Here is a 25,979-nt window from a genome sequence, read left to right on the forward strand (position 1 = left end):
TAGCTGGGCGTGGTGGCGCACACTTGTAATCCCCGCACTTGGGAGGCTGAGACAGGAGGATCGCACAGGTTTGAATCCAGCCTCAGCTACTTAGTGAGGCTCTCAGCAACTTAGTGAGACCCTGTTTCCAAATAAAATATATAAAATAGGGCTGGGAGTATAGCCCGGAGGTAGAAAGCCTCTGGGTTCCACCCCCAGTACCACCAAAAAATAGAAAGAAAGAAAGAAAGAAAGAAAGAAAGAAAGAAAGAAAGAAAGAAAGAAAGAAAGAAAGAAAGAAAGAATAAATAGCACTGGGGTATAAATAAATAAGTAGCTCAGAGGTAGAATGCCCCTGGGTTCTATCCCCAGACCTAGAATAGAAGGTTCAAAACCTGCTTGAACCTTAAGTAATAAGGTTCAAAGCCAGCTTCAACAACTTAGCGAGATCTTGTTTCAAAATAAAAAATAATAAATAAAGGGTTGTAGGTATAGCTCAAAAGTAGAATGCCCTTGGGTTCAATCTGCAGCGCCACTAAATGGGAATGGGGGAGAGAAAGGGAGACAGACACAAAAAGGGAATTTTTTTTTTCCATTTCCAAACCATAAGCCCTCCTAAAACCACAAATAAGTCTACTGTCATTATTGTTTCCTGAAACTCATCTTGGCTCCCAAGGTCCCTGTGGTCTGGATCAATGACCAAATGTTTCCTTGCCATCCTCTACACTCGTCTTTAATCAGCCATGACCACACCTCCATCAATCCCAAACTTCCACACTATTACTGGCAACTATATATATATATATATTTCATTCCAACTGTCCCTTCAAATCCATCCAGGTCCTCATTATAGCCTTGTTTGGCAGCATTTGTGATTAAATAATTGATTACACAGTTCCTCAAATACTTCCCAACTGCTTCATGCAGAACTCAAGGTTTCTGAAGGACACAACATTAAATAGTTAACTGATTAACATGGGTAAGAGAACGTCTAAAACTGTTTCCAAATAACACCACTGCGAAATCAAATCATGGTAATTAAGACATTCTTCCTTTAAAATGCCTTTTTGCTGCCTATAAGGTAGCACAAGGTGGGTATGACACACAATATTACCATTTAACCTCATCCAGCTTTTTTTTTCCCCAGTATTGGGAATGGAACCTAGGGGTGATCTACCTTCAAACTATACCCCCAGCCCTATATTTTATTCTTTATTTTGAAACAGGGTCTCACTGAGTTGCAAAGGGCCTCAGTAAGTAGCTGAGGCTGTCGGCAAACACCAATCCTACTGTCTCAGCCTCCCAAATACTGGGATTACAATTGTGTGCCACCACGCCCGGCTCATCCATCATTTTTTATCAACCTAAGCTACCAGCCAAGCTGACAGCTTTTCCATTATCTACTGAACACAATCCTGTTAATTTCCAATTTTATTATTCTCCCATGAGAATTTTCATTCTCCTTTTTTGCAAACAAGTCTTTCAAGACACAGCTGAAGAACCACCTCTCTCACAGGCTTTCCTTCCCCTTGCTCCAAAGATCCTAACACATGGACATGCTTGGTCTCATTACTTTTCACTGAGTACTTATTTCCTTACACTAGATGCCAAAATGAGTCACAATGACTAAACTGAGAGCGTATGGGGGAGGGAGCTTCATTAGAATATCTTCCTGTATTCATTAAAGATATACTTGGCTACAGATAAAAACAAAAGATGTTAACTAAAGGTTATAACCTGTAACCCACGTATCAGCAACCTCCCTGAACCTATCCACAAAACTATTTGCCATAAGAAATATGAACATTTTTCTGATGAGAAGAACCATGGTTTTTTAATCAAATAGCATTAGCATGATCCCAAAAAGAATATATTATACTATAATAGTATATTGCTGGATATTATGCAGCATGTTTAAGTAAATATCCAGTAACTTCCCTAAATATTATATAGTAATTTTACAGTTTTTCTTTCTTTCATTCTTTCCTGTGTGTGTGGTGTGTGTGTGTGTGTGTGTGTGTGTGTGCGCGCGCGCATGCGCGCGCGCATGTACTAGAGATAACTGAAGTTGAACTCAGGTACATTTTACACCCCCAGCCCTCTTTTTTAGCTTTATTTTGAAACAGGGTCTCCCCAAGTTGATGAGAGTCTCCCTATTTGCTGAGGCTGTCCTTGAACTTGTGATCCTCCTGTCTCAGCCTCCCAAGTACTGGGATGACAGATGTGTACCACCATATCCAGCTAACTTTACAGTTTCGATTTTGCGCGCGCGTGTGTGTGTGTTTTGGTACTAGGAATAGTATATAAGGGCCTTCTACCTCCAGGGTATACTCCCAGACCTATCTTAATATTTATTTGGAAACAGGGTCTTGGTAAATTGTTGAGAACTTTACTAAGTTGCTGAAACTGGCTTAAAACCTGTGATCCTCTTGTCTCAGCCTCCCAAGTACTGGGATTATAAATGTGTGCCCACACACTGGGCATTACAGTTTCAATTTTTTATTTTGAACATATATTAAATATAAGAAAGCAAGAATGTGAAGACGCTCTCTGAAAACTTGGTTCTATTTTTTGCTTTTGTTTGGGAGCTGGGGGTTAAATCAAGCGGCATTCTACCCCTGAGCTACTCTCCCAACCCTATTTTTTTTTTTTTTTTTTTGAACCAGGGATTGAACCCAGAACGCCATACCTGCAAAGCAGACGCTTTGCCACTGAGCTACATCCCGGCCCCTATTTTGTTTTTTATTTTGAAATACGGTCTAAGTTGCAGAAGGCCTCATTAAGTAGCTGAGGCTGGTTGGGAACCCGCAATCCTCCTGTCTCAGCCTCCCAAGTACTGGTATCACAAGCATGCACCACCACACCCAGCTAAACTTTTGTCTATTAAAGCAATATAAAGTACAGTCCTTGCTCTAAAGGAGCTTACAATCTACAAAGGGCTTTCATACACGTAATTCAATACAAGAGAGAACTTGGGTAACTCCTTTTGTTAACAAAGAGGAAGAAGCCAGGCATAATGAAACATACCTTTAATTCTAGCACTTGGGAGGCTGACAACAGGAGAATTGCAGGTTTGAGGCCAACCTTAACAACTTAGGGAGATACTGTTTAAAAATAAAAAAAATAGTCTGGAAGTATAGCTCAGAGGCAGAATAGAATGCCCTGGGTTCAACCAGTACCACCAAAGGGGGTGGGGGTGGGGGGAGAGCCAGTACCACCAAAGGGGGAGGCGACAAGGGGAAAGAGAGGGAGGGAGGCAGGCAGGCAGAGTACAGTGGAATTTAAAGCTGGCAGACATGAAAACAATTTGCTTTATCAATAAAGAAAGGAAGGTGACAATGCTTGGTGGCCTTGAAATAAGGATTTAAATTAGAAATGGAGGTAGGTGGTGGTGCACTCCTGTAATCCTAGCAGTTGGGAGGCTGAGACAAGAGGATTTGAAGCTTGAAGCCAGCCTCAGCAACTTAGGATAGACCCTGTTTCAAATTTAGGAAGGAAGGAAGGAAGGAAGGAAGGAAGGAAGGAAGGAAGGAAGGAAGGAAGGAAGGAAGGAAAACTTAAAAGGAATGGGGAAGCCAGGAGTGGTGGCATGTGTCTGTAATCTCAGCACTTGAAAGGCTGGGACAAAGATCCCAGGTTTGGTGACTTTTGACTTGATGACTTTTGAAGGTTGATTTCAAAATAAAAAGTAAAAGCCAGGCATGGTGGCGCACACTTATAATCCTAGCATTTGAGAGGCTGAGACAGTTGGATCGCGGTTCACAGACAGCCTCAGCTACTACTTAGTGAGGCCCTTTGCAACTCAGTAAGACCCTGTTTCAAAATAAAGAATAAAAAAATAGGGCTGGGGGTGTGGCTCAGAGTTAGGCCCCTGGGTTCCATCCCCAGGACAACAAGACGACATCATCATCATCATAATGGATACTGAGGAAACAGAATGACTGGTGATTGGTGATGTCACCCCTGGCTATGTATTTCTGAATAAATGATATTTTGTGATAACCACTAGTGGGTACACAAAAGTGTATTTATGTTCAAGTCCTAATAATATTCCAGCCTCCAAAAACACTGGTAAATTTATTTTGAAATCAGACAGCAATAAATCATCAAAAAAGAATCCCAACTTAAGTATGAAAGACAATTAAATGAAAAGGAGAAGAGAATCAAATTTTTGTTCTTGAGAAACTGGAAACAAACCCTTCTTAAATAACAAGGGTCAGTTTGGGTGAGACTGGGAATTGAAGCACTGAACCACTGATGGCAGAGAAGACAAGAGACACAGGTCAATTCTCGTGAAGGCAGGCATACCTCCAGGGAAATATAATGCAAAGTGTGTATAGTTGTTGTTTACACCCAATGCAAAAAAAGTTTGTGAATTAAAACTGATATAGAAGACACTTGCCTAACTTGCACAAAGTCGTGGGTTTGATCCCCAGCCCTAACCTTCCTCTCTCCGAAAATATCTTATGTAGACATACACATTCATATCATTCCTCAAAGAGATTTCTTTTAGTAAAACTTCATATGGCTAATTTTATCTAGTTGTCTATTAATTGTAATTCATTTAATATCAGCTATTTACAGCATTAACTAAAGATACAACATGGTACAGCTAATCTCCAAAAACCATACACTAATTCCCAGTAATACAGAATTTCTAAACTTCAAAATGAGAATAAAATCTCTCAAACCTAGAGAGGTTTTAATTTGAACTGCATTTAAGTTCCAATACAAAAGTAACAAATAACAGAAATCCATGGTCCACAAAAGTGTTTCCATCACAAGGAAAAACCTATAGTACTTAAAATCATAAAGGATCTGCTATGTTTTTTTAATTCAGAAATGCTAAATTTTCAACCAGGGTATGTTTATGTTTGTAACCCCAGGATGTAGAAGGCTGAAACAGGAGGATCACAGGCTCAAAGCCAGAAAGCCAGCCTCAGCTACTTAGCAAGGTCCTTCCCAACTTAGTGAGACGTTGTTTCAAAATAAAGAATTAAAAATAGGGCTGGGGGAATAGCTCAGAGGTAGAATGCCCCTGAGTTCAATATCCAGTAAAACAAACACACACACACACACACACACACACACACACACACTGATTTTCTTTAAAATAAATAAATAAATAAATAAAATGAAATAAGGGCCGGGCGTGGTGGTGCAAGCTTGTAATCCCAGTGCTTGGGAGATAGGAGGATCGAAGCCAGCCTCAGCTACTTAATGAGGCTCTCAGCAACTTAGTGAGACCTGTTTCCAAATAAAATATAAAATAGATCTAGGAGTATAGTCCAGAGGTATAAAAGCCCCTGGGTTCCACCCCCAGTTCCACCAAATAAATAAATAAACAAACAAACAAATAAATAAAAGAATCAATAAACCCTAGAATTAGTCCTGCTATGCCTTCATAGCCACACATACAAATATTTCCAGAAACTTAGGGAGTAAAAGAGCCAAGTAAAGCCGGGTGTGGTGGCACACGCTTGTAATCCCAGAATTTGGGAGTCTGGGACAGGGGGATCGTGGTTCGTGGACAGCTTCAGCTACTTAGGGAGGCCCTCTGCAACTCAGTGAGACCTGGTTTCAAAATAAAAAATAAAAGAATAGGGCAGGGGCTGTAGCTCGGAGGTTGAATGCCCCTGGGTTCCATCCCCAGACCCGAAAAAAAAAAAAAAAATTAGGGCTGGGGCTGTCGCTCAGAGGTAGAATGTCCCTGGGTTCCACCCCCAGTACCACAACAACAACAACAACAAAAGAGCCAAGCAATTTCACTGTAGATTTTATAGTGATTTATGTATATATTCCTCTAATTATATTCTCTTTTGAAAGGTTCTAGATCTTTATCTATGGTATCCATAGTAAGTAACTTACTTAGTTAAAAGACATGACTAATAAGGTGGTTTGGCAATGTGCTCCTGACCTGACAGTTGTGGATAATAGTTCACTCAGTTTAAAATCAAAACCAGCAAAATCACAACCATATAACCTTCAGAGAAAGAAACTGAACATTCTAGAAGATTGTGTTACATACAGAGGTAATACCACCTCACCCACTCTCCAGGTGATGAGAATAGAAAATAGGCAAAGGGAGGTGCAGACAGAGCAGGAGGCTCCTGCAGTACCTCAGCATGAGAACAGCGCCTTGATGGAAAAGACACGCTTTGCAACCCACTTCCCTGTTAGGCTAATGGGGCTGACTAAAGACAGCCTAGAAGAATGGCGCTTCCCCACCCCTCATTCTTAGGTACTTGAATACTGTGCTGGCTGGAAGGAGAGCAGAGAGAGTGACAGAGACACACACAGTACCTGTTGTTGAGAATTGTAGTCAAAAAGTCCCACAGTTGCTGCTGCTGAGTCCACAGGTACCTGCGTGCCTGAATAATCAAACTGAAGAGGCTCCATGCCCACATGTTCCATGGGGTCCAAGGGGACACTCTGGGACTCCATGTTGGAGAAATCCTCCACAGGCTTGGCACCATTGGTGCTGGTCAGCTGGGCTAAGCCCTCAGAACCATTCTGGTTTGGACCCAGAAGATCCACTTCATTAGCAGAGTTCTGGCAATTACCAGGGGTACGGCTAAACAGAGAAAGTAAAGGGCATTAAACCTTATTTTGAGCGGGAAGGGACACTACAGCAACCCCAAGTTTAAGTACAATGTCCTTTACATAGCTTATACTTAAAGCTATTTCTTAAGTATACTTAAAGCTATTTCTACAAAATAACCAGAGAGTCTACACGGTGCTTGCAGGGTAATATCCACTAAAATGATTCTTCATTGCTTGCTTTCTTACATACCCACCCTTAAAGTTTATATTAATTAATATTAATTTATAATCCCTTTACCCAAGAGTCTGTATTTGAGGAACACTGAACAAGCTGAAAAAATGGCTGCGTGTGACCATCAAAAAACAGAGATGCCTATAAAAACACACAGAGGTAAATGTGTACCCTTAAAGCAATTCTACACTTTAAGTATAGAGCCAATAGAAAAAGATGATGTCTAGGGGAAATTCCACAACTCAGAATGATTCGTTAAAAATTATTGGTACTACTGACGAACATTAATTGCTCTCCACTTAAAAGCAACCAGAAGCAGACTTCTTAAAAATGGTTAAAAAAAATTAATTCACTGTCCCTTCTTATAATTCTTTAAAATCTGAGGATATAATTTATCATCCAAACCAGGACACTTCAAAGAACATGAAAGGGTACTATGGTAATTACCCGGGACATGGGTATAAATAAGTATGTTCTGGGTAGTCCAGGACATACCATCATGCTATGTAAAAGGACTGCATAATTAAAACATTCAAACTCACACTAATACATAATAATAATATAGACAAAAGGAGTACAGCCTATGGCTCCATGTAATGCCCTCTGTCCCTAAAAGAAATCACTTACTTGTACATATTACCGGTATTGTCATGTACTGTCACATACACCACCACCTGCACCCAATCAAATAACACAAAACATTGCTACAGGCTGCCTGAGATTCAGGAATAGAGGCCATGTCAACTTATCCAAAAGACCTTAGGTGTTTATTATCTTTCTCTCAAGTTTCATCCAAACACATTCAAGACATATAAATTACATTGAGAATGGTAAACAACTGACACTTGTTCTACAAATGAGATGCAAAATGCATTTCAATTTTGACTGGTAGATATTAGGAAAAGTGTGGGGGGTAGTATGTGAAAATACCCATTTCAGACTGACATTAAATTTTTTTCAAAATTCAGTTATTTACCTATATATAATTGAACAAGATTTTTTTTACAGATTTTAAAACTTATATGCCATAACAAACGGTTGCTTATATAAATGAGAAATAGCTGCCAACTGGAGAAAACAAATATATAATATTGTGTACATTAAATTACAAGATAAAATCTGCAAATCAACCACGACCAGAGATGGGATGAGAGGCGTCCGTAAAAGGGAGTATGATTATGGACAAGTAATTTAAGCTCAATCTCTGGTTCTTCAAACTAAGGAAAATGATACCTAATCCACCTACCTCAAAAAGATCTTATGAAACTCAAATGAGGTAATGTTCAGAGTTTCTCAACTATTATTCCCTCTAATATGCCAGAGGGATATGACGCACTTCCATTAGTAATCATGGCTCTGTAATAGTGATTTGAGAAATCTTAGGAAAAGTCCCCAGGCACCCATCCCAGGTGATCTTGATATTTGAGAATTACTGAGATCTTTATGGAATCATTCTAAAATTTTTAGAGCTCTATACCAATGCAAAGTCTACCATTTTGGCAAAGAATCAGGCATTAGCAACTCTAACAAAATTGTACCTTACCAATTAATTTATATCTCTATGGCATGGCCTACACTAGATGCAATGCTTAAAAAGGAACCTGGGGCCAGGAAACTAAAATAAAAACAAAAACAAATCAAAAACAAAAGCCCGTAGCCCAAATTCAAAAATCAGAAGTGTAAAACATACAAACCTAAAATCTTTGACGTCTGCATCAATCCCATTCTGCACTGGTAAACCATTGGTCTTGTCCATCACATCACCCTCCTCCTTCAAATCTCCTAGCTTATCTCCATCAAACGTACCCTTGTTCTTCTTTTCACCTTTGTCGTTTTCATCACTGTCTGCATCCCTTGGGCCCTGTTTAAAAAATAGCTTCAGCTTCACTAATCATCATCAACTAATAATAGTGGGCAACCACTATAGACACCAGACTACACTAGAGGCTAATTATGACAGGAAAGTGTCTGTGTCCTTTCAGACATGACAATCTGGTTAACAAGTAACACAGAGGCAGGAACACTGCAGAAAGTCTTGCCGAATGGGGGAGACAGACATACATTCACATTACAGAGTGTAGGACAGTCTTACCATACCAGGTCCCCACTACCCTCTTGGTTTTTTGTTTCGTTTCTTCACTTTCTGCCCAAAGGCCAGCCACAATTTTAAATCTCTTGACCGCACTTCTCCACTCTCAAATCTATGTTTATTATTTTGTGTGTGTGGTAGTGGATATTGAACTCAGAGGCATTCTATAGAAGCTGCAAGCTACATCCCCAGCCCTATTTTACTTTTTTATTTTGAAACAGGGTCTCACAAAGTTGCTAGTGGCCTCGTTAAGTTGCTGAGGCTGGCCTCAGATCTATGATCTTCCTGTCTCAGCCTCCCAAGTAATGGGATTACAGATATGTGCCACCACACCCAGCTTCAAATCTATATCCATATGATAACATGGCTTCTAAAAAAAAAAAAAAAAAGACTCATGTATGGTAGCTAATAGGAGAGAGGGAAAGTGTTAAGCCCATAAAACTTCCTACTTCCCCACTACTCTATGCAAATCCCTCCCTCACTTCCAAATATTGAACTAAATAATATCTAACATCATTCTAACTTGGGATATATGTCCTTCTAATTTAAACACCACCTCCCCCGTTCTACCCTATAAACTTCAAAGCTTACTGCATCAAACATTTATTGATGACCCTTAACCTTAAATTCTGTAAATGCTTTCAAGAAAAACACTGTTGTCTTCCACTACCTGCCTACTGCTAAGGAAATTATTCTCGAGCTGTAAGTGGAGGCATTCTGAAGCTTTTGACCCAACAGAATTCATCACTGAAGTGTTTCAAATGACAAAGCTTGAAACACTGGATCTAGAAGAACTGATCTGGTGCCAGATATGCTTATGTCATGCCCACCTAGGAAATTAAGTATGTCTCCTATTATCAACATTCACAGTTAGCCTCTGCATATACAAAATAAATGCACTTGATTTCAAAAGGAAAAAAATCATGATGACCTGAGGAGGTACAGAATGCTTTGCAGGACCTTACACCATGGGTACTAAGGAACCCTTGATTTTATAAAACTAGACAGATGCAGTTGGGTGTTCCCCAACACTGACTCCTAGTTTAGGAAAGAAACAAGTGCGCACAGTCCAAATTAAAGCTCCTGGTAAAAGCTATGTCCAATCAACAGAAGCTAAAAGCTGCTACACAGAATCTCCGGTGTTCAAAACCAAACTTCAGTAAAGGGACATCACTACTGAAGTATAAAGTAGCGGACAATCAGCTTTGCATGCACCGCCTGCGCACAGGGCCAGGCCTGTAGGAGTAAAAAGCAACAGATGCCCTCAGAGAAGTACTTAGAGATCACTGGCCCAGAAAGGATAATCCAAGAACCCTAACATTCTTGGGCTTTCTGACTACTAATAGTTCAGAGCCCAATTTACTTTTAAGGGCACTCAATGTTCAAATGTGATACAGGGGAGGAAAAAAGCTTTCATAGATAATGTGAAAAAAGAACATTTATAAAGGAATTTAGAAAAGATACATAACTTGGTTTCATGTGGCATCAAGATGGTAAACCACAACTTTGGCAGCCAATTGAGATGTGCTTTTCAGAGTGAATTCTTTAAAATATGAGACTGTTAATGATTCCAATGGACTGAACAATAGCCAGTTAAGTACTACATTCAGATCCCAAAGCAGAGATGGGAATATGGCAGGGCTCCAAAGACTAAAAGACCTTCTCAAATAACCAGAGACAACAGCTTCCTCCAGACAGCAAAGAAAACTTACAGAAACTGTGTATTCATCTTTGTATCCCTAGCACTGACTATGGAGCCTGGGAGAAGCTCAACAAATACGATTTTTTAAACGGACCAAAAACTGGAAACATGAACTACTAAAATATCTTCCTATTATGCCTATTACCATAAAAAATGAGTCCAGAAGGTCTAATATTAGTCCAGATGACAAATAACTCTACCTAAATCAGAAACCATTAATGCCAATAGCAAAAGAGTATAACAAGAATCACCCCAGTGCCACACATAAGGAATCTTCCACGAGTCTACAGACCAAATCACTGTATCAGGATAAACAGGTCAGCTCCAATATCTCACAATTTTAAGACATCTATAGGCAAACATGCAAAGAAAATAAGGTAAAGAAGTAGTAGAAAGTTTCCACAACAGTAAGAAAACTGGTGACAGGGAATATTCACTGACCAAATCAAGTCTCTGCATTACCTTTCTTCAGAGACCCTTCACAAGGGCTTGCTCAAAACCTGCTCACCCAAGTTACATGCTCACTGGTCTGCCCTAAAATCTCAGCCACTAAGAGTTAAATTCTTTTTTTACTGATTGATTGACTGATTTTGTAGTACTGGGTATTAGACCCAGGGGGGGCATATTACCTCTGAGCTACACCCCAAACCCAATTTTTTATTCTTTACTTGGAAACAGGGTCTCACTAAGTTGTGGAGTCCTCACTAAGTAGCTGAGGCTGGCCACGAACCTGCAATCCTCCTTTCTTAGCCTCCCAAGTACTGGGATTACAAACCTGCACCACCATGCCTGATGCTAATAGTTATATTCTTGATTATGATGCCAAGACTCATTACAAACTATTTCCATGGGACAGGTCACTTTTAAACAATATTAAACAACATATTCCTACATAATATTGCTACCTAATTTTCTACTCTAAATAAGCTATCAACTCCTCAGATCAACATTCGGTTCCTTCCTTTGGAAGGTGAAAGACCCAAGGGATGTTTCCATTTCTCGAGCTGGATGACCGTTGTATGAGTATCTTCATTTTGTAGAAGTCCACGAGGATGAACATTTATGACTTGTACAGTTTTCCATATACAGGTAATCGTTCAATAAAGATTTTACTGAAGGGCTAGGAGTGTGGCTCACTGGTAGAGCGCATGCTTACCATATACAATGCCCTGAGTTTGATTCCCAGCAAGAGGGAGGGAGGGAGGGAGGGAGGGAGGGAGGGAGGGAGGGAGGGAGGGAAGGAGGGAGGGAATCAACAGTGGTCCTCAATAAAACTGCCGGGCAGTCAGGTGCAGCTTCTCAAAGATGCCAGGAGCACAGGGAGATACCAACCTATCAAAAGTCTATTACTAAAACAACAGGTTTACCATAGAAATGGTATCCTAGAGCTGGGAATGGTGGCACAAGCTTGTAATCTCAGTACTTGGGAGCCTAAGACAGGAGGATCAAGGTTCAAGGCCAGCCTCAGTTTTTTTGTGTTGTTGTTGTTGTTGTTTTGCGGGTCTGGGAGTAGAACCCCAGGGGCATTTATCTCTGAGCTATACCACCAGCCCTATTTTTGATTCTTTTATTTTGAAACAGGGTCTCACTGAGTTGCAAAGGGTCGCACTAAGTAGCTGAGGCTGTCCTCAAACAGCGATCCTCCTGTCTCAGCCTCCCAAATACTGGGATTATAAGTGTAAGCAACCACACCCGGCTAGCCTCAGCAAGACAAAATTTTTTGTTTTCAAAACAAAAAATTAAAAAGGGCTGGAGTGTAGCTCGGAGGTAGAATCCCTCTGGGCTCAACCTCTAGTACCAAATAAACAATCAAACAAATGAGAGGGTCCTACAGATAATGGAAGAGTATAAATGAGCTGGTAAATTTCATGGTATTTTTATAACTTTTTAAATATTTAAGATAACAAATTCCCAGCTGTATGGTCTTTCAGAAAGTACTGGCACAGAGTGCTTCAAACCTAAGCTCTATCTCAACAACTAACACTTTCTGGTCACAGGACTTGAAGTCTCTGAGTCTTAGATTTTTCATCTATAAAACACAGATAATTTTGTTTAATAAAAAGTAGTTATAAGCAGGTCATGGTGGCGCATGCTTGTAATCCCAGCATTTGGGAGGCTGAAACAGGAGGATCACAATTTAAAGACAGCCAGGGCTACTTAATGAGGCCCTTTGCAACTCAGTGAGACCCCATTTCAAAATAAAGAATAAAAAATCGGGCTGGGGGTATAACTCGGAGGTAGAATGCCTCTGGGTTCCATCCCCAGTAACACACACACACACACACACACACACACACACACAGGAGTTATGAGCATCAACGAAATAATGTGTGTGTGAACATTTTATAAATGTCACTTTATACAAACTTATGCAATTATTAACAAAAAGGGATGCATTGGTATGGTTTCTTATGTAGCACTAGGTAAGATATGAAGATTAAAAATCTTAAATACCCCCAAAAGTGGTTTAAATCTCAGATACCAGTGTAGAGCTGACGCAGCCTTCCCAGGGAATATTTTTTCAGTGCATGCTTCTACAGTCAGGGCTGATGATCACAGTCTTTTTAAAAATGTATAGGTGTTGCCAGGAGTGGTGGCACATGCTTGTAATCCCAGAGCTTGGGAGGCTGAGACAAGAGGATCACACAGGTTCAAAGCCAGCCTCAGCTACTTAGTGAGGCTCTCAGCAACTTAGTGAGACTGTTTCCAAATAAAGTATAAAAAAGGTCTGGGAGTATAGCCCGGAGGTAGAAAAGCCCCTGGGTTCCACCCCCAGTACCACAAAAATTAAAAATAAAAAAATAAAATTTATAGGTGCTAGGCCCAGAGATTCTGATTAATTCATCCACAGAGCTCCAACAAACCTAATAGAAAGCTTTTCCTAGGCCGGGCGTGGTGGCGCACGCTTGTAACCCCCGCGCTTGGGAGGTAGAGACAGAAGGATCGCGCAGGTTCAAGGCCAGCTGCGCGCACTGACTTAGGAGACCCGGTTTCCAAATAAAAATGTAAAAATAGGTCTGGGAGTGTAGCCCGGAATTAGAAAGGCTTCCAGGAACCCCAGTACCACCCCCAAAAAAAAAAAAAGAAAGAAAGAAAGCTTTTCCTCAATAGCTCTGATAAGCACCTACAATTGAGAAGCAACATAATTAAGTTCAACATAAGCATCAGAAAGATAAGATTTATGTATGTCTTGCTTTTATTGTAACATTTTCTAGCATATGAAAAATACTAAAATTCCTAGAATAAGGACTAACAGAGCCAGGCATGTACTTGGGAGACTAAGACAGGAGGATCTGGGTTCTCAAACAGCCTCAGCTACTTAGTGAGGCTCTCCATAACTTAAGTGAGATACTGTTCCAAAACAAAAAATAAAAAATCAGTCTGAGGGTATAGCTCAGAGGTAGAATGCCCCTGGGTTTAATCCTCAGTATCACGAAAATATAAATTTAAAAAAAAAAGGATTAACAGCATCCTTTTTAGTATTGGCATCCTTTAGATAAGTATTAACCCAAAGCTGTAATGCTCAAATACAAACTCCAGTGACATACTCAAAATGCAAGTGTCCATTCCCAATCAAAATCTCCAGGTTGGGACCAAAAATAATGCTGGGAAATTCCAGATCCAAAAAGGGTGGGGAAATGTGTTCCACTACTACTTGTCAAAGAACTAGGAGAGAAGCAGACACAGACAGAAGAACCACATACATGTGAAAGCATCAGAGTCTTTGCACTTAAGACTCTGCTCTCTCAAAATAGTCACATAATGGGGGAAGCACTCCCCAATAATTCTAAACGAGGTCAGGAGAGTTTAATTCCTCCTCTTACTAAAGTGATGTTAGAAAAAAGCTCCACATAACAAAGTCACATTCAAGGGGCCTAGAAAATTTCCTCCCTTTCCTCTAAAAAGGGCTTTTCTTGTGAATCTGCTCAACTTACTGAGTCCAAAGACCATAGCAATGTTAACATACTCTTTTTCCTGTGCACACATTTTTCACAAAATGCCAAAAAACTGATATGTCAAATTCCTTTAAAATGCAGGTTAAATTTCTACTAGTAATAAAGAATTTCAAATATTAAAATATATGTGTAAAAAGTCTGAAGTTGCTAACCACAGGAAATACTTTAAAATTCCACTTATTAAATATGGCCCTTAGCCAGGCACAGTGGTACACTCCTATAATCCCAGCTACCTGGGAGGCTGAGGACAGAGGATCTCAAGTTCTTAGCCAGCCTAGGCAATTTAGCTAGACCTTATCTCAAAATAATTAAAAAGGGCTGGGGTAAAATGTTGCTCAGCGCTAAACCATTTGACTAGCATGTATGAACCTCTGATTCAATTTGTAGTACCACAAAAAATAAAACAAAGTAAAGTAAGTATGATCCTTTTATATGGAACTCAACTGGTAAGTGTAGCAGAGTAGACAGTAGTATTGTGAAGAACTGAGATTAGAACAAAGATCAAATCCAGGCCCCCTGCTTTCTCCTCTATGCCTATTTTTCTCATCTATAGATTAATAGAGACAATAACATCTATCTTAAAGGGTTGTTCTAAAGACTAAATTAGCTAATTCATAAAAATACAATTCTTTTTTACTTAAAAAAAAATCCTAGCTGCATTTGATGGCATGCCTATAATCCCAGTACTTGGGAATCTAAGATAGGAGAATCGCAGATTTGAGGCCAGCCTCAGCAATTTAGCAAGAGCCTGTTTCAAAATAAAAAAATAAGCTAGCCAGACGTGGTGCACATGCTTGCAATCCCAGCAGCTGGGAGGCTGAGACAGGAGGGTCGCACGGGTTCGAAGCCACCCTCAGCTACTTAGTGAGGCTCTCAGCAACTTAGTGAGACCCTGTTTCCAAATAAAATATAAAATAGGTCTGGAAGTGTAGCTCAGGAGTAGAAAGCCCCTAGGTCCCATCCCCAGTACCACAAAAAAAATAAAAAATAAACTGAGAGTGGTGGTGCATGCTTGTAATCCCAGCACTTGGGAGGCCGAGACAGGAGGATTGCAGGTTTGTGGGCAGCCTCAGCTACTTAGTGAGGCCCTCTGCAATTTAGTGAGACCCTGTTTCAAAATAAAAAATAAACTGGGCGTGGTGACATACCCTTATAATCCCAGTACTTGGGAGGCTGAGACAGGAAGATCTGGGTTCACTGCCAACATCAGCTACTTAGTGAGGCACTCTGCAACTTAATGAGACCCTGATTCAAAATAAAGAATAAAAAATAGGGCTAGGGGTATAGGTCGGAGGTGGGATGCCCTGGGTTCAATCCCCAGTAGCATAAAAATAAAAATAAATAAAATTTTAAAATCCTAGGGAGATGGCACACACCTATAACCCTAGTACTTAGGAGACTGAAAGAGGAAGAGCACAGGTTTCAGGACAGTCTTAGCAAGCAGTGAGACTTTCATTAACCTAATAAGACCATTTCAAATTACAAATAAAATGTGGCTGAGGGTGTAGCTCAGAGGTAGAATGCCCCTGCGTTCAATCCCCATTGCCACACCAAAAAAAAAGTACGTATTTAATTTTCACATTCTCCACAGGGGTTAAAAAAAAAAAAACATACTCCTACTTCCTCAAGGCTTAAAAACTGCTAGATATCCTGTGCGTTGCCCCTGAAAAGGAAATGTTAAGGCTCTAATAATTTTCCTGTAGGTTTTTCTGAGCTACATGTATAGGGTGTCAAGTTACCGCCACCTACTACATTTCATGAAATCTGAGATAGCATTTTATGTGGTAATTAAACGCTGGTAATTAAAGTATGGCATATTCTCATAGGAAATATGAATTCCAATTTCTGAATAGGTACCAGGGGAAAAATATGTATCCCACAGTTTATACCAGGCACTACATACAGAATCACCCAATTCTGGATGGACAGCAGATCACCTCTGCTGATATCCAAGAGGAAAAAGAAAACATATCTTACATGTAGAAAATTGTGGGGGTTTTTTAATGGGGAGGAAATGGGGTGGGAATTGGGTAGGGGCTAAATGGGTGGTGTGTACATGTATATCCACACAAGTTTTTTACCCCAATATAATGTATAAATATAATGCACCGATAAAATATTAAAAATAAATAAAAATTTTAAAAGATTGATATTCTAAAAAAATTTATGTGTGTATGTGTTTTATTATTAGTCAGCATCAGAAAACTCAATACCACACAGTAGATTTCTTATTTAAGGCAAGCCCAAACCTAAAGGAGTTCTACTCAGTAAATAATAAAATCATATCTTATAGCAGTGCTTATCAAACTTTAATATGAATACAAATCATTATGGTGTGATATCATATCAAACTGTAGGTTTGAGGTGTGGTGGCACACAGGTGTAATCTTAGTACTTGAGAGGCTGAGACAGGAGGGTTGCAGGCTCACAACCAGCCTCAGCTATATAGTGATGCCCTCTGCAACTTAGTGAGGCCCTGTTTCAAAATAAAGAATAAAAAATAGGGCTGGGGTTGTATCTCAGAGGTAGAATGCCCTGGGCTCCATCCCCAGCACCACAAAATGAAGGAGGGAAAAAATGTAGGTTTTGATTCAGTAGGCCTCAGGTAGGGCCTGAGGCCAGGTGATGCTAATACTATAATGGTGTGGTGATTTTGAGGAGAAAGACTATAACGCTTAGAAAGCATTTTCACAAGGATTACATAGACACATGAATTAAACTCTGTTGAATTTTATCTCCATTTAAGCAAATGGAGAAATTAAGATACATTTGCCTCTCAAACCTTTCACTTCTATATCTTACACTGTCCAAAGTTTTTAAACAAAAACCCAAGTAAAGTAGTAATTGTTACCTTAAATACAGTAAAGCCTAGCAAAACAAATCATTAAGTTTTTGACCCAAATGAATTGCTATGAGTGTTTTTGAATCCTCCAAGTCAGAAAGTTGTCATGCTCCATAAAACAAGCAGAAGGACCTATTTCTTCTAGGCAGGGCGTAGTGGCACACACCTGTTTTCCCAGTACTTGGGAGGCTGAAATAGGAGAATCAGAGGTTCAAGGCCAACCGTAGCAACCTATTGAGCCTATCTCAAAACAAAAATAAAAGTGAGGTCTTATTTCAAATAAAAAATAAAGTAAAATGGATGGGGTGTGTGGCTTGGAGGTAGAATGCACCTGGGTTCAAACCCCAGGTTGATTTTTTTTTTTTTAAGACACTTCTAGGCCGGGCGTGGTGGTGCACGCTTGTAATCCCCGCGCTTGGGAAGCGAAGACAGGAGGATCGTGCAGGTTCGAAGCAAGCTGGCGTAAGAGACCCTGTTTCAAAAATATAAAATAGGTCTGGGAGTGTAGCCCGGAGGTAGAAGGGCTTCCAGGAAGCCCAGTACCACCAAAAATAAAAAAAAATTAAAAGACACTTCTAAAAGAATGGTTGTCATCCTAATTCACGTTTAGCATGTTCTTCTCACTCCTAGGTCGGCCTATTTGAAGATCAGCTGTTTGGTTTTTTTTTTTTTGGGGGGGGGGTTGTTTGTTTGTTTTTGTTTTTTTGTTTTTGTTTTGTAGTGCTGGGGTGGAACCCAGAGGCTTTTCTACCTCTGGGCTATACTCTGAGACCTATTTTATACTTTATTTGGAAAGAGGGTCTCATTAAGTTGCTGAGATCCTCACTAAGTAAGCTAAGGCTGGCTTTGAACCTGTGCGATCCTCCTGTCTCAGCCTCCCAAGCTGGGATTACAAGCATGCGCCACCATGCCTGGCTGATCAGCTGGTATTTTAGAAGACCAAGCAGGAACCTTAGTGGGCAATTTTACCCACAAACCTGAAAAATACACCAGTTCCATCTGACTTTTGTAAACCACTCTGAATCAGGCCTTTGGAGTAGGAAGGCTGTCTTATTTTAGAAAATAAGAGATACAAAAAGGAAAGGGGAAAAAAGACTACATTGGTGATGTGAGTTTTTCTATTATTCTCAAAAATTGCTATCAGGATGGCTGGAATTCTTACGTGGAAAGCTACCAAAAATTACAAGTGCAAAGAACAAAATATGGTTGTCAAATTCTTGTTGTCAGCTTCAAAGTATTATCACAAAAGCCAAAACTACTAAATTGAGACCATTTGTACAATCAAAACAAACTCAAAAAGGCTCAGGGAAGGAAGACCCGAACACTGCACTGGAAATGGAAAAATTAGACAACTAGATTACTTTAGTTATAAACCCGTTAACTCTGAATTATCTGTTATTATCATATCTGAGAATGACCTTTTACTGGCTTTGAGATCTAAAAGCAGGATACCATCAGAGATCATGCTTTCAGAGTAAACTGGAGTTGGCTTTTCTGTTGTTACTGAATGTCACTCTAACACGTGGATGCTCTCTCTGACCATCAACTACTAAGCCTCACTCTTTGGGCTACAACAAATATCCTACTGTCCTTGTTCCCTAAACATAACACTTTGAATAACTGACTAGGTATTTTTTAAAGGCTCGCCTTTTTTTTAAGAAGATGCATGCATACCATGACTACCATGAAGAGATTCAGTTTCCATGAACATAGCTCCCAGGTTAGGTGTAAGATTAGCAGAACACAACCCCAAAACTACTTGGCAGTTCACTGACTTGCAGGCCTCCATCTACCAGAAGATGGTGCATGCCAACATGAGGGCTTGAGGTCATTAATCATTCCCCCTTTATCACTCTCTAGATGCAGCATGGGATAATATTGCATTATTCAAACCTTCCTTCTGAGAAGAAACTGGAACAAAGCTTTAGAATCTGTATGCAGACCTTAGAAGCCTAGTAAATTATCTTATTTTAGGAATCCTACCTTCTCGCTTCATCTGCGGTCTAATCTCCTCAGGTTATTATATATATATATATATATTTTTTTTTAAAGGCTAAAAACCACCAGTCTCCCAAAACAACAAGGATGAAACCCACCATTAGTAACACAAAGATAAAAATCTAAAAGATAAACTTTGATCATAAAAACAATTATCTAATAAGATGATTCTTTAAAAAGAGGAAAAACTATAGGCAAACGTAGTAATAGCTGAGTTCCAACATTTTTATCTTCCTTCTGATTCCAATGACTTCTGCCTCGTAAAACTTTACAGCAGTCCAGGTACATGCCCTTCTGGCTAAATACCCACAAATCAGAAACTGGCCAGGAAATTCACAGCGACTCCCATTCACCACAACTAGCAATTCACTAATGCACAATACTAATTTTTCTCCTCCAGTAAATAAATGAATGTTACAAGCAATGTTCAGAACGCAGCACTTCCTCTGCCGAATCTATGTTCATGAGATGAGAAAAGTATAAAAACAGAAGGGGAAGGTGAGCTAGAGATAGGTGAAAAATGAAGAAGTAACTCCATTATTTCTATGAGACAACAGGCAAGAGATAATTTGGCCTGATTCCATTCTTCACACCCAAAGGTAGATTTTCTTCTTCCCAAGCAGCCTCTTGGGAAGGTTCAAATACAAGAAGCCATTTTCTATCTGAGCCACAAGCCACCAAGCCTGACCTAAGTCTGTGCAGGGTCAAAAGATTCTGAAGCAATCAGGTCAGCTTTAGAATGGTTCATACTCAAGAACTGTATTTGACACTTAATTAACTACATAGAAAATGAACTACTGTTAGGCTAAAGAGTTTTAAATGAAACAAAAATAAAACAGGAACAACCATATAATAAATACCAATAATCACAGGAAAATAAAAAATACTGAGTAGTAAAAGCTTAAAGATAAAGTTGTGGAGGCAAAGTTACTAATATGATGGGGGGTCTTAAATGCTTATCAGGTAGTATTCACCCAAAATGCCTTCAGGAAGAAGGACTGTGAAAAGGATGGAACAAGCTGAGTCAGTAGAAGAGGAAGACAGATTTAAGGTATCTCTTGGGGCCTTCCTAGCTGCAACTGGAATATAAAACCAATCACAGAATATAAAATGAGAAAGACCCAATTGGAAATGTACCTTAAGACTTCTAGATCTAGAAAATCAATGACGTAAAGAAAGAGTTGAGAAAGACTATCAAAGATTCTTGAGAAAATTGCCAAGATGTAACAGGAAATGGCTGCAGGCAAAGAGGCTATTCTGATTATCATTACCATTTAGCATTAGAGAAGTCAGTGGTGATGAATCCAGGGGAAAAAATATCCCAGCAGATAAAGAATTAATAGAACTTCTAATTTCCTGACAGGCCAGGTGTGAGAAGCAAAGCTGTTCAAGGAGGGCCAAAGGTGATTCTATAATTAAAGCCTAGCTTGCAAAACAAAGGATCTGGAATATTTGGTTCATTTTAAGGTTCCTTGGGTATAAGCAAATCACTGCTCTCAGATCTAGAATCCACTACTGTTATTCAGTTTCAGTTTTAGTTTTTAATTCCTTCTCTCTCTCTCTTTTTTTTTTTTTTAGCTAAGAATGGTGTCTTCTGGTAGACCAATAATGAACTGAGATTCAGATTTCAGTTCTTACCTCATATTACTATTAATGTATCCCCAAAAAATATTACTTCTCCATTTTTAAAGTTTAGTTTACATCTCCTATTATATTTGCTGAGCTCTATTTACAATGGAAGTGTTTTAAAATACCCTGTAATTAGTGCTATGAAACTACACCAACATGTTTTGCTTTGGAAAGGGAGGGGAGAGACAGAGAGAGATAGGAACAAGTTCCTCAAGCCAACTTACAAATCCTCCTTTTCTTAGACAGGAATCGCCCGGGGATGAGCTCAACACATACTCCACCATGCTAACGCCTAGTCCCCCACTCTCCGATCGTGGGGACAGTACAGAATTGACCTCACTGTTCACATGGAAACTCTGACCAGGTCTTCTCTGCACCATGATTGGCTGGGAAACTGAATGATCTACAAAAAAGATACACAAGCATGATACAGTGCAGCCAGAGGCCCCAACAAATTATGAGTGATGTCTCATGGATAAACCAGTCTGGGAATCAGGAAACCTGCTGTGGTCAGCTGAGCCAAAATCTCCTATTGTGTCTTTTACTAAGTATTGATAGTCTATATAACCTAAGAAAACAGAACACACCCTCATTTATCCAGAATAGCAGAGGAATACAACAATTCATGTAATTGGTTTATCTAGGTAAGTGGATAAATTAATGTTATCTCAAGGATTACTTATAATATATTTTATTGGTAACATCACTAAGACAAAATATTATTTTACTGCCCTTTTTAAAAACAACATAATTTGATCTTTTCTGGTGACATCATCATCATGAGGTCCCATTCTTATACTATGCGATATCACAAACAGCACATCAGTTTTTGGGTTATCTGTCTCCTTCCTCCCTATCATCTGTCATTTCTTTCTGCTGTCAGTGTTATCTGCCTCTGCAAGTCCTTCTCCCCCTTCCTCTTCAGGGACAGTCTATCACAGGAATGTCTGTACCCAGTGACTTGATTTGGCCCCAATTACATTTAAAGATAGATCATCCCATACATGGTATTACATGGGCAAGAGGGCAAAAAGAATCATGAACTTTAAGCGGCAGGCATGGGCTTTCTAATTCCAAGTATGCTGACAGTAATACAAAACAAAGAGTCATAGCTAAAATTATGGTCATTTCAAATATGACCATTCCTGTGTAGCTAACACTTCAGAAAATATTGAAGACCTGATTTTGTACTAATTATCTTTGAAAATATTACATCATATAAGCTCCTTAATGGCAATTATACTACAGGACAGGACATTTGCTTGACATGCTTATGTCACTGATGTAAAATTCATGATTTGCCAACTGCTGGAGAAAGGAGCTCTAAGACAGGCATAAATCACAGTACAGATGCTAGATCTAGATTACCTGATGTTCCCCAGGCACTGTCTCGCCATTGATCACCCAGGAATATTCCTTTTGGTCCATCTTTGCTGGATTCATCTGTTTCCCAAAACTTTTTACCTGGCAAGAGCTGCTGCAAATTAAAAATAATAGATGCTTTTAAAGAATTCATAAAGGATGAAAGTACAGCAGTCAACACTTTCTTTTAGACAAGGGTACTGAAGATGCTCACGTGCCCTCAAAGTCTTTAATCAAAGTGTTCTGACTACACACATCTGTGGTTAAAATACTACTGTATATTTGGTAAAAGATATAGAGAGTTCTAAGGCAAAGGGAGACACTGATCAGACTAACCAATAAAAGCTCAGCATAAATCTATAGAATTATTCACTTAACCTACGCCAAGATTTTTAAGGGAGAGGGAAGGTTGCTAATATTGGCCCTATTAGTTCAGTACTTTCTACTAGGACTCATGTTACAAAAGAAAAGTATCTACAACTATTAATACACTTCTGCCTACATATGTGCCGTCTAGTCATACAAGTCACTGGAGCTGAAGCATAACTTGGCTATGACACCCAGCTATGGAATGCTACTGGCAAAATTCACTTCCTTTATACAGAGATTCTGTTAACCAAACACCTCTGAATCACAGTGCTAACCTACTTCAAGATTTTAGAAAGAGAGAAGAGCTCTTTGTCCATTACCGGAAGAGAATAAAATCTCTTAACCTCCATTAATTTTAACAGTATTTGGTAGTGTCATTAGTGTGACTTCACAAATCATTTCATGGTTCTCAGCAGGCATCGCTGGCTTTAAACCCGAGAACTTTAAACTTGCTTCGACCAAAGAAATGCTAACTACTCTTCAGGCAAATTAGGTGCATTTTTACATACATCAAAACAGCAGCGATTGGGTTACAAAGGAAAATTCCACAAGAAGTCCAACATCCATGTCCCCGTATTTCCTTTCATTATATTTTCATTTCAACTGCTACTACTCAGACAGGAAACTAAGAATTTGGAGATAGTATTTAACCACTGCTTTTGGACATTAAAAGGCGCACCTGAAGAGCTGAATTTCTGAGGAACAAAATAGAACCAGAAAGCACAAAAAATTTGCTCTCCTTGACAATAAAGCTTTAACCTTCCAAATTATAATCCATAGCCCAAAGATAATAAAAGAAAAAGTAATCTTTACCCACTAAAAGGAATCCTGTCCTCCCAAACATAATTCCTGGTTTCTTGGTCTAATTTTAATCTGCCCTTAAGTTCAAAAAAATCTATCTCATGGACACAAGTTACTACCTAGACCAAAGCAGTTTCCCACAGACTTTTCAGGCCTTAGTCTATTTTCAAATCAAACAAAGGCTTAACAAAACACATTGCACAGATGCCTAAGTTCCCTCAAAGAGGAACAGTTAGGAGCAGTATGTCTGTTGACTGGCAGGCACTGGGGAGACAGGGAGTGAAAAGAACAAAGTGGGAGAACCCAGATCAAGGTCAAGCAACGGAGGCTGGAGGCAATGGACTAGGTAATTTTGACATGTCCTGGAATAGATGATTAAACTGTCTTACAATTCATCCCCTCTTTTCTAACAAAGGAAATATTCTTCAAGTTAATGTTACTTGAAAGATGTTGTCAATGAGTATATAGGACAATGTCTGCCATGCAGTAGGTTTGAAGTTTAGTCAGTGGTATCACAACTATATAAATGGCTCTCAGATCACATAGGGGATATTGAAACTTAATGCAAACCATGCCAGGGACAATTCAAGAACTGTTTTTAAATTTGTATCCTTTTCCTTTTAAAATGCCCTATCCAAAGATGTCAAAGTTTCATTCTACACTCACTGTGCCCTTTCCATCTGTAAATTTTATTTTAAAGAGTGAGAGAAAAAGGGACTCCACATCAACTACTCTTCCTATACCAAAAAATAACACCACCAACAGCACAGGGGGTCATCTCACTTATTGGTTAATAGTGGGGGAAGGGGTGCCTGAAGATGGAACCCAAGAGCGGTCTACCTAAGAGGTACACTCCCAGACCTATTTTACTTTTTATTGTGAGACAGGACCTTGCTATGCTGCTGAAGCCGGCCTCAAATCTGCAATCCTTCTGTCTCAGCACCCCAAGTACTAAGATTACAGGTGTGTACTACCATGCCCCACTGGCTAATTTTATGTTCTACATCATAATGGAAAGAAAGTAATGTGATTAAAATCTTTCTTGTCCTTTAAGTGTTCATCCTTCTCCACTCAAGCTTGAAAATCATTATTCAAAACTCAGAGAATATCCCAGCACCACCCCACAACAAAGAAACAAAAATCCCTAAAGATTCTTCAGGGAATAGCTTCTGAAAGAACCAGATTCTATATGACAAATACAGTCTGTCTACAATTTGTCACACTGCTAACTGAAAGCAGCAGCCTTTGAGCTCAAGGCTTCGAAAATGACTTCTGGTCTGGGTATGGTAGTGCACACCTGTAATCCTAGCACTTGACTAGCACTTTAGAGTCTGAGAGAAGAATCACAGGTTTGGGGCAGCCTCAGCAACTTACTGAGACTCTGAGCAACCTAGCAAGACCCCGTTTCAAAAACAAAAGTTGACTGGGGGTAGTTTGAAGGCAGAATATCCCTGGGTTCAAGCCTCAGGTACTACTCTACCACACAAAACAAAAAAAATGATTTCTGAAACCCTGTCATTTTTCACTAGAGTTAGTCAGGTTGTCCCAATGTACAAAGCCAGCAGCAAAGCAGGTGGGCATATAAACAAAGTTGTTTCTAGGCTAAACTCTTTCAAAAGAAAACAATAACAAATAAGTGATTTTAATTAAAAAAAAAAAAAGAGGAGAGCCTATAATCCAGCTACTCAGGAGCCTGAAGCAAGAGGATTGCAATGGCAAGTTTGAGGACAGCCTAGGCAACTGAGCAAGAGGCTGTCTCAAAACAAAATTTAAAAATAGGTTGAGTAAGCCGGGAGTGGTGGCGCACGCTTGTAATCCCCGCGCTTGGGAGGCAGAGACAGGAGGATTGCGCATGTTCAAAGCCAGCTGCGCACACTGGCTTAGGAGAGACCCTGTTTCCAAATAAAAATGTAAAAATAGGTCTGAAAGTGTAGCCCGGAGGTAGAAGGGCTTCCAGGAACCCCAGTACCACCAAAGGAAAAAAAAATAGGTTGAGTAGGCACACACTTGTAATCCCCGCACTTGGGAGGCTGAGACAGGAGGATTGCACAGGTTCGAAGCCAGCCTTAGCTACTGAGTGAGGCTCTCAGCAACTTAGTGAGACCCTGTTTCCAAATAAAGTCTAAAATAGGTCTGGAGGTAGAAAAGCCCCTGTGTTCCAGCCCCTGTCACACACACACACACACACACACACACACACACACACACACACACTCACAAGCTGAGTAGGATTAGGATGCACAAGGCTCTGGATGCACTGTTCAGTGTCACAAAAAAAGAGGGGGTGGAGAGTCTACTCCAAAGTAGTAACAGATAACCATGAGTCTCAAAGCAATACACACCAAAAAGCTAAAGTCCCCACTTACCAAGATGTCAACCATTTCCCACTATCAACAATCATTAATATAAATCCTAAATAGATGCTAGGGGCAGCCCAGAAAGCACTGAAACTCCAGATGCTTCCCCAAAGTAGTGGT

The 25,979-nt window shown here is 39.7% G+C and overlaps 1 protein-coding gene across 8 annotated transcripts in view; it reads right to left on the minus strand.

The window, feature by feature from the left end:
• The window catches only part of PUM1 (pumilio RNA binding family member 1), a gene marked incomplete at both ends in the record, with an annotated part of 133,118 nt that overhangs the window by 55,789 nt on the left and 51,350 nt on the right, over positions 1 to 25,979 (minus strand). For 4 of the 8 annotated variants that reach the window (XM_080690539.1, XM_080690538.1, XM_080690540.1 and 1 more), the window contains 4 exons: positions 6,283 to 6,553; positions 8,449 to 8,615; positions 21,195 to 21,373; positions 22,339 to 22,447. The exons of 2 other annotated variants lie outside the window; for them this stretch is intronic. In XM_080690539.1, coding sequence (XP_080546665.1) covers positions 6,283 to 6,553; positions 8,449 to 8,615; positions 21,195 to 21,373; positions 22,339 to 22,447 — 726 coding nt within the window. The remainder of the gene's footprint in view (positions 1 to 6,282; positions 6,554 to 8,448; positions 8,616 to 21,194; positions 21,374 to 22,338; positions 22,448 to 25,979) is intronic. 2 more of the 8 variants (XM_080690542.1, XM_080690541.1) reach the window with 1 other exon arrangement.

This window comes from Muscardinus avellanarius (assembly GCF_963383645.1).
Source record: "Muscardinus avellanarius genome assembly, chromosome: 3".
Taxonomy (NCBI): Eukaryota; Metazoa; Chordata; class Mammalia; order Rodentia; family Gliridae; genus Muscardinus; species Muscardinus avellanarius.